The sequence below is a fragment of the Teleopsis dalmanni genome, chromosome 2, assembly GCF_002237135.1.
Source record: "Teleopsis dalmanni isolate 2A chromosome 2, ASM223713v2, whole genome shotgun sequence".
Lineage (NCBI taxonomy): Eukaryota > Metazoa > Arthropoda > Insecta > Diptera > Diopsidae > Teleopsis > Teleopsis dalmanni.
Window position 1 is genome coordinate 81,346,269 of NC_051847.1, and position 10,006 is coordinate 81,356,274.

Genomic DNA, 10,006 nt, shown 5'->3' on the forward strand with positions numbered 1-10,006 from the left:
ATTTATATTATTACTAGTATTTGATAAGCTATCTTCATCAATGATTAACTAAGGCATAAGATTCTTAAGATATGCCTTGTGTGGGTTTCTTACCCATTATCTCAAATAAAACACTAATAACACTGGTTGTTCTGAAGTGAATTTGGTTTACTCATTTTGTGACGCATTACTAGATTACATCAATACACATTATTCCAGTTTTCAAGTTTAATAATTGTGTAATTTTTTTATGTATTTAAAACTTGTAGAATTAGAAAAAAAATTAATTGTTAAATTTTAAATTGATTTCTATTCCTTAAAATTTAAGTAAATGTATTTATATTAATGGAATTATATTCTAATTTATAAATATTTGTATTGAAACTAGTCGTTGAAAAAACTATATTTAAATTTATCTTTAAAATAAATTTGGGTTTCAATTAAAAACTATTTTAAAAAAACTAAAATATTCTATGTTCTGATAAGATTACAGGGATTAGTTTTACATGCGCAAGCAAGTTTAAAGGCCTGTTAGCCATACAATATAAATAGCGAAGCTCCCGGTTATGGCTGGTAAGGATAATATTTAAATATTATGTATTTATATATACATATTTATTACATATTATTATTATTATATTATTATTATTAATAGTGAAGAAACTACAGCACCAGCCGAAAAACTATCGTTGAATTTTAATTATATAGCTTTAAATATTTTTCGATGAGATTATAATTTATAATTGAATAGTTTATTTTATATATTCTTCTTTTGCTGTGTTTGTATTAAATACATTTCACTCACTGATGAATTGATGGTGATCAATTTTTAGAAGTGCAATAATCAGCTGGTTTTCCGCTTCGAACGAAATCAAAACAACAACTGACGTAATGCGCGATCAGTGCAAATAATAAAGCTCAGAAAAACATATACAAACAATTTCTTTCCGTCTTCCCCTCTAAGATTTGTACTAGCTTTTTCACCGATTGTCGCAGCTGATCAGTGACCGTATCTCTTGTACTTTGGAATTGAAAAAAGTTAAAAAAATTAAAAAAAAGCTTTCTGAAAATGAATCAATCGTATAAGAAAGACATTTTTTAATTAAGTTAAATTGTTTCCGATAATATTTCCAATATATATCTATTAGCTTTGATTTATAATAAGTAAAGTCAAATAATATTATTTAATGAATTATTATTGAACTTATGTATTTAAATAATTTTGATTATAATATTTGCAGTAGTCAAAAAGTGAAATAAAAAGCTTTTCATAGTTGAGATATATTTAAGGATTTTTCTTAATAAATTTAAAAATGTATCTTAGATGGTTTATAATAAATAATGATTGATAATAATATATACTGAATAAAATAAAATTTATCTCTTTTTAGCGTAAAATAATTATTGAACTTATACAATACATATATTTACTTATTTCTAATTATTTATTTGGATTAAAAAATACAAATAATGCCTCTACAAACAGAATAGTATTGAAATTTAATAATTAAAAATAAAATTATAATTAATTAAATCAATTATTCTACAACTTGTTTATGATTTCGTTCTAATATAAAAACACAGCAAGTGAATTTGTTAAAATAAAAACTTTCACAGCGAATTAACAAAACTCCAGAAAATATGCGTATATAAAAGTCAAGTACGGCTTTGGGTTAGTTCGTTAAAATGCGCTGACTTTGAGTTTCAAAATTGACTGGGCACAATTTCGATTCATGCTATTTACAATCTTAAAAAAAAATTATTTCGGAATAATTAAAATATTTCCAAGAACACTGATGATGGCTATTTGGCAATAGTCGAAATAGCTGTATGGTTAGCCATAAATTCAATTAATTGAAATAATAATAATTTTTGTTGTTGTATTTCACTACTGTTCGAAAAACCTCTTTATGAAATATAATAGTTTCTATTAAATGTAATAGTCACTTCCATCTGAAAAATATGATGTTAAATTACAACTTATATTCATAAAAAAACTTAAATTTTTTCTCATTTTCTCATCAGTACAGACTTTTTATATATATAAAAAGGTTTGTGTTATAACAATTAGTTTTGAATTATAACAACTAATGTCTAATAAAAACAATTTTTTTTATGTTTATTTTTTTTAATAATGTGAAATGATTTGTGATGTATTAATTAATAACTGAACACAATATAATTTTTTTATATATACTGTTTTAATAATGTAAATAATGTAGACAAATTATTTATTAACTAAAGACTAACAATAACATTTATATATATATATATATTTAATAATGTAAATAGATATAACACAACACATTTATAACTATTTACTTGATTTAAAGTAAATAAATAACACTAACATTTTTTATATGTAATTCATTTTAATTACATACGTAAAGAGATTTGTAATAAATCTATTAATTAATAATTAATTTGTTAACAGTAAGCTAACAATTTTTTATACATATTTTTTTAAAAATGTGGAAGATAAATTATAAATTTTTTTTAATGATGTAAAAAAATTTATCTATTTATGATGTATCTATATAAATTTATATGTAAATGTATATAAGTGTTCTGTGTAATTTAAAATGATTATGATATACCTTAAATGACCCCAGGGTACTGGAGAAGGACAGGTCAGCAGGAGACGATATGAGTGATTTGAAATCAACATTTCTTTTAAACTCATTTAAATTAATATATTCATCTATATATATATTCATATATATTCTCTTTTAAGAAATATTCGAAAACATGCCATCCTCTATGGTATAATCTAATTTGATAAATTTGTATATGCCGCAGTAATAATCACTTTTAAAGTAACGGTCTTTTAAAGGTTCTTTATATGAGTATTTAAATTTTTTTAATAACTGTAATAAGGTTTTACCGGAATGCGAAAAAATCTTTTGTTAGTTTTTTTTCGTAGTCATTAGAAATAATCGATAATCAATATGATTACATGACATCACCAAATAGTTTAGTCGAATTGTTTTCTTATATTCTCTAATAATGTATATCAATTCTCTACAGGAGAATAGAAAATTTTTTAAATGTGTTGTATCTCTCGTACAAATCAGTTTTACATAGGTTGATTTTGTAGATATGAGTGATTGAATAAGACACAACGCTATATATTACCAAAAAAATAATATACCATATAGCAATTATTTTACAAAAAAAAAACATTACCCTATACTTCTGAGTTATATATTAATATCAAAAAAAAAACAATTAACTATTACTGTAATGAATAATATAGAATATATAAGAATGTATCCGTATTACAGTTTTTTTATCTTTTTAAGAAATGTTGTAACGTCTGATTCATGTAAACTTAATTATTTTTTATTATAAATTTAATATAATTTCATTTAAATTTTTTTGTAAATTTTCCTAATCAAAGTAATGCAAAAAGAGGACTTTAAACTTTCAAAGATATTCATAACAAAATAATGTAAACATATGCCATTTTATTAGTCACATCAAGATTAATAGATCTGGCTCAATCCATTTCTATTATTGTGACGCGATTTTATCGCAAATTAGTTTCTTATTTAGCTAAACTTTGATATAAAAATTATTTCGTGAAAGAATCATCAAAATTTTCGGAAGTAACTAAAATATTTTGACTTATCCAAGTATTTCAGGTACTTATACTATACCTGGATATCTATAGACGATGCCCTGGTATAAGAAATACCGAATACATTATGTTGAATTCATATACAGCCGCGTTTCACAAATCGTATTTTAGTATTTTTTCACTAAAACCTAATATTCCTTCTTTCTAAATTTGTGGAATGTTATTTTTAAACATTTACAAATGTACTTTTGAAGTCAATTTTTTACTAGCAAGAAAATATAGTAAATATCATAATGAATGATAGTCTGATGGTGAATATAAGAACTTTGTTAAGTATTACATTTATTTTGTCTTTTGCTGACCCATGATAAAATGCATTTAACGTAATCGTAAAATATTAATAGGTTATATTTTTGCTGATTAGTGTTTATTTTATAACTAGGGCAAGAACACATTTTAAATAATTTATTGTTCATTGTTTTGGTAAATATGTTATGTGATTTGCTTGCTATTAATTACTCATTGTTTTGGTAAATATTTTATGTAATTTGCTTGCTATTAATTATTTATTGTTTTGCTGAATATTTTATGTGTCATTATAAGTAATATTTTTTGCTTGATATTAATTGGGTCAGTAAATTATTGTACGTAATAAGTTTTAGTAAGTAATTATTATAAGAAAAAATGTATATAAACAAATCAATTCTTTTAATAAAGGTATTCGATGATACAAATTTGAATAGAACTTATCTTCTTTTCATAAAATTACCAACGGGTTTATGTGCTCGGTGGTATCTTCAAGAATATAAAAAGTATACAAATATACCGTCCAACAAGTTACATGTGCTTGGTGGAATTCCGGTATACAAATACAAATTGATAGAAACTTGAGAATAAAAGCATTCTCAACATATTTTGGTGACCCCGACGTGATATTCCTATAAGGACAATAAATAGGAACGGTATTATCATGGAGCATTTCAACACACTTATTGATCAACAACAAGCTATAGGAGCTGAGATCGAGAGGATAATCAGCAACTTCAAGAAGGATCCAGCCTCAAGGAAGACGAATCGCTATTATCAGGATAGAATTCTACGGTTAACTGAACAATGGTCAAGGTTAGAGAAGAACCACAACACGTTATTATCTTGTAAAGCTATGGCTGAAGATACAGAAGACGAGTATTTCACCACGGGCTACTATGAAAGAATGACTGAATTGACAAACAAATACTTGGGTATTTTTAACAAGGCATTAATCGAAATGCAAGAGGTAGAAAATGCTCAGGAAAAGCCGCCAAGGCAACACAATCAAAATCCAATGCAGTTTCAACAAAATGAAGAATTATCAAGAGTGTTGCGTAATCAACGAGCACTCATAAATGTCATTGACAGATCCAGTCAAGAAATTGAAATGGCAAGCCAAGAATCTCAAAATGAAGTTTTTTATTCTTGCAAGCTTGCTTTGATAGAAGGTTATCACAAAGCATTCGATAACAACAATGAAAAAATATGGAATTCTACATCAGAAGAATTCATTGAAGGGTACTCCTGGGAATTGTATTATGAAATTAGTCAAAAACTCCAAGACATGGAGATTTGTTTGAAACTCAAGCTAAAATCATCCAATTCTCACTACCAGCACAATCCAACAATTCAGGCAGTAAAATTACCACAGTTAACAATTCCAATATTTGACGGAAACCAGCTGAAGTGGGTAGAGTTTCGAGACCTGTTTACACAACTTATAGACGAACAACCATTCAAACCTATCCAAAAGATGTTCTACTTAACAACTAACTTGATTGGTGAGCCCAAAAACCTGATAAAGCATTTGCCAGCATCAGCTGAGAACTACATTACCGCATGGGAGATTCTGAAGGCTAGATACAATAATGGTAGATTATTAGTTACCGCATTGTTAAACAAATTATTCGCATTACCAGCAATGACAACTGAAACCGCTTCTGGCCTTAAAACATTGCATGACATTTCACAAGAGTGTTTATTGGGACTTAAGGCGCAGAACATTCCAGTCGAACATTGGGACGTCATAATTGTTCATATGACGTTGAAGAAATTAGACAAGATCACACAAACAGCATTTGAGCAGTCATTATCAAACAATCGAGAGCTGATCACTATGAAGGAACTATTTCAATTTATTGAACAAAGGTTCCAATCGCTAGAAACAATAAATAATAGCGCATCAATTAAAAAATGGGTTAAGACAGTGGCTACAACTAACACTGCACCAGCTAAATGTCCAATATGCAAGAGAGATAATCATCCAATTCATCTATGCAAGCAGTTCCTGGATGACACCCCAGCTAAGAGGCTACATCTCATAAAATCATTGCAACGATGTTTCAATTGTCTAAAAAATGGTCACTTCACAAAAGACTGCACATCAGGCAGTTGCTTAAAATGCAGCAAGAAACACAACACCTTGCTGCATTTAGAAGGCACACTTGAAGCATCCATGATTAAGAAGGCATCATTATCAAAAAATCCTGCTTCTCTGTTCTCCAACAATCTCAACATCCAAAAAAATTATGTGGTATTAGGAACTGCACGTGTTGTCGTTAAAGGCAACAATGGAAGAGAAATTGAGTGCAGAGCATTATTGGATTCCGGCTCCCAAGTCAACCTGATAACCGATCAAATAATTAAGAAGTTAGGTGAAAACCCGAAAAAGACCTCAGCATGTATAGAAGGTGTGGGGCAAAAAAAAAACAAGATGCGCAACAACGAATCAATTTAGCTTTCTCGTCCAGAATTAACGGATTTAGCAGCCGAATAGAGGCTTATGTATTACCTAAGATTGTGTGTGACCAGCCGAGCATTCATATTGAAAGCTCAAGCTGGAAAATACCACAGAACATCAATCTGGCAGATCCGTCGTTCAATACCCCAAACAAAATCGATCTCCTACTTGGAGCTGAGTTTTCTCATCAACTATTGTCCATCGGCCAAATAAACCTTGGCAGAGGTCTCCCCATCCTACAGAACACATTGCTTGGGTGGCTTGTGGTGGGAAAAATATCTAACCAAAATTCAATTATTTCACCACAAGTTTGTGGAATATGCTCTGAAGATGAGCAAGATACGATGAAGGTTATCGAGCGGTTCTGGCAACTAGATGAACCAGAAAAGGCAAACAAAAATCTGTCTCCTTCCGAAGAGTTGTGCGAGTCTCATTTTGCAACTTATATGAAAAGGAATCAAGACGGTCGATTCAGTGTCAGATTACCCTTCAAGCAAGATCCATCGTTGCTTGGTGAGTCAAAACACATTGCCATTAACAGGTTTTTAGCGTTGGAAAGAAGACTCGATAAGGATGTAATACTCAAAACACAGTATGTACAGTTCATGAATGAATATGCTGATCTCGGACACATGGAAAGGGTTGACATCAACCAAGTTAATCCTCATTATGTCATCCCACATCATGGCGTTTTACGGCCCGATAGCAGCACCACGAAATTAAGAGTGGTATTTGATGCATCGTGCAAGACGAGTAGTGGACTATCGTTAAATGATACAATGTTTACTGGCCCTACAATTCAAGAGGAATTGTTTGCGATTTTACTTCGATTCAGGTGCCCAAGATTTGTCTTTTGTTCTGACATTCAAAAAATGTACAGACAAATTATTATTCAGCCCGAAGATCAAAGATATCAATTAATAGTCTGGAGAAGCAATAATAACGAACCCTTACAATTTTATCGATTAAAAACAGTCACCTATGGAACACGATCAGCCCCATATCTGGCTACTAAATGCTTACAACAGTTGGCGAAATCTGAGTTGCAAAAATATCCACTAGGTGCAGCAGCACTAAGTAATGACTTCTACGTAGATGATTGCCTAAGTGGATCAAATAGTCTCCAAACTGCCAAAGATATACAAACTCAGTTAAAAGGTTTGTTGGAATCAGCAGGATTCAAGCTACGTAAATGGTGTGCCAACCATCCGTCACTTCTTCAAAATATTGCAAAAGAAGATCAAGAAGTTGATTTGGACTTTCAAAGTGACGACGCAACATCAATCAAAACATTAGGATTGACTTGGCAACCAAAAGAAGATCAATTTCGCATAAAATTAAAACTGGATCCACTAAAAATCATTACTAAAAGAACCATTACTTCGAACCTAGCCAAAATTTTCGACCCATTGGGACTACTAGGTCCAGTACTCGTAACAGCAAAAATACTAATTCAGGACCTATGGCAACTACAATTAACATGGGACGAAGCAGTACCAACCGAAATATACACTAGGTGGATTACCTTTTATGACGATCTACAAGTACTAGATCAATTTAAAATAGATCGTCATATATTCGGAAAACAGATGCCAGCACTTGAATCAATACAATTGCACGTATTTTGTGATGCTTCACAAAAGGCATACGGAGCCGCAGTCTATGTTCGAGCGAAACTAATGGATGGTCGACTAATAAATCGATTGTTGTGTTCCAAGTCTCGTGTTGCTCCACTCAAAAAACAAACGATTCCAAGGTTAGAACTGTGTTCAGCTCTATTAGGAGCGACATTGATGAAAAAGGTTAAGAACAATATAAATCATGATGTAGCAACATATTATTGGACTGATTCAGAAATCGTTCTCTTCTGGATCAATTCTTCATCAGCAAGGCATCAACAATTCATAGCAAATAGAATCAATGCAATTCATGAAATTAGCTTGCCTAATCAATGGCGTCACGTAAGATCTAAGGACAACCCAGCTGACTCATTATCACGGGGTATCAAGCCAGCTCAATTACTCGAAAATAACTTGTGGTTATACGGTCCACTCTTTCTTCATGGTTCCGAAAGCAACTGGCCTGGCAAATTCAATAAAACTCTCTGTATTGATCCGGTGAATCCTGAATGGAAACAAACGACAAGGGAAGTGGCCTTAATCTCAACTGATTACGATATCCATTGGATCGATAGAATCAATCACAGGAATTCATTTAGAACTCTACTACATACGGTAGGATATATGCTGCGATTTGTAAATCGGGCAAGGCGAACCAATTTAAGCAATATCACTATGGCTCTAAGCCCTATGGAACTGGAGCTGTCACTCAGGCATATAGTGAAGTACATACAACAGTCAGAACTAAAAGAAGAATTAATTCAGTTAGAACGCAACCAAACAGTAAAACCTGCAAGTACACTTGCTGGACTGATGCCATTTTTAGATGAACACAAGATAATTCGCGTGGGGGGAAGGTTAGAAGCATCATCACTTACATATGATGAAAAGCATCAGATAGTGCTTCCATACAATAACCCTATTGTAAAACTGATAATGAAAGACATACATGAACGAAATATGCACTGCGGCGGTCAAGCACTGCTGGCAGCAGCGAGACAAAAATTTTGGCCGATCAAGGGTAAAATTATGGCAAGATCAACTATTCACCATTGTGTTCGTTGTACTAGATGTAAACCAGTTACTTTTGAACAAGTCATGGGAAGTTTACCAAGGCATCGAGTACAGCCAGACAGGCCATTTTTTAATACCGGAGTTGACTTCTGTGGGCCTTTTTGGGTGCATTATAAGGTGAGAGGAAAACGTCCGCATAAGGCATACCTAGCAGTTTATTGTTGTTTTGCGACAAAGGCAGTACACTTGGAACTGGTAAGCGACTTGACAACAGAAGCATTTATCGGATCATTAAAACGTTTTATCGCACGACGCGGATGCTGCCAAAATATATACTGTGACAATGCAACGAATTTTGTCGGTGCCTCTAACAAGTTGCAGGAATTAACAACAACAATCCATTCCAATGTAGCTCAGGAACAAATAACAAAAACTTGCAGCAACAAGGGAATAGCATTTCACTTCATCCCTCCTCGTGCACCTCATTTTGATGGACTATGGGAAGCAGCGGTTAAATCAGCAAAGTACCTATTGGTCCGAAGCGTTTCAACTGAAACGTTAACGTACGAGGAACTCGAAACCGTCATTATAGAAATAGAAGCTATTTTAAACTCACGACCTTTAACACCAATGTCGTCTAATCCAAATGATTTGCAGGCTCTCACACCAGGTCATTTCTTAGTTGGTGATGCACTAACAGCACCCGTAGACGCAACATGTGAAAAGGTAAAATCATCTCTTTTGAATAGATGGAATCTGGTTGCACACTTAAAACAAGAGTTTTGGAAAAGATGGCGGGCAGAGTACCTAATGGAACTACAGGTTCGAAACAAGTGGCGTGAAGAATGCAAAAACATTGAAGAAAATACACTGGTGATCCTTAAAGAAGATAATGTACAACCTTTGCAATGGCCTTTAGGGCGAATAATGAAGACATATAAGGGTAATGATGGATTTATACGAGTCGTAGATGTCAAAACCGCAACAGGCATGTTAAAGCGACCAATTCACAAACTAGCACCCTTATTTCCTGAAAACAAACCT

At 31.9% G+C, this 10,006-nt stretch overlaps 1 protein-coding gene across 1 annotated transcript in view; it reads left to right on the forward strand.

Annotated features, from left to right (window-relative positions):
• Window positions 1-6,673: 6,673 nt before the first annotated feature.
• Window positions 6,674-10,006, forward strand: part of LOC119674917 — a 3,712-nt gene continuing 379 nt past the window's right edge. Inside the window, exon 1 of the mRNA XM_038086074.1 lies at window positions 6,674-9,950. Within this exon, the coding sequence (XP_037942002.1) occupies window positions 6,674-9,950 (3,277 nt within the window). The remainder of the gene's footprint in view (window positions 9,951-10,006) is intronic.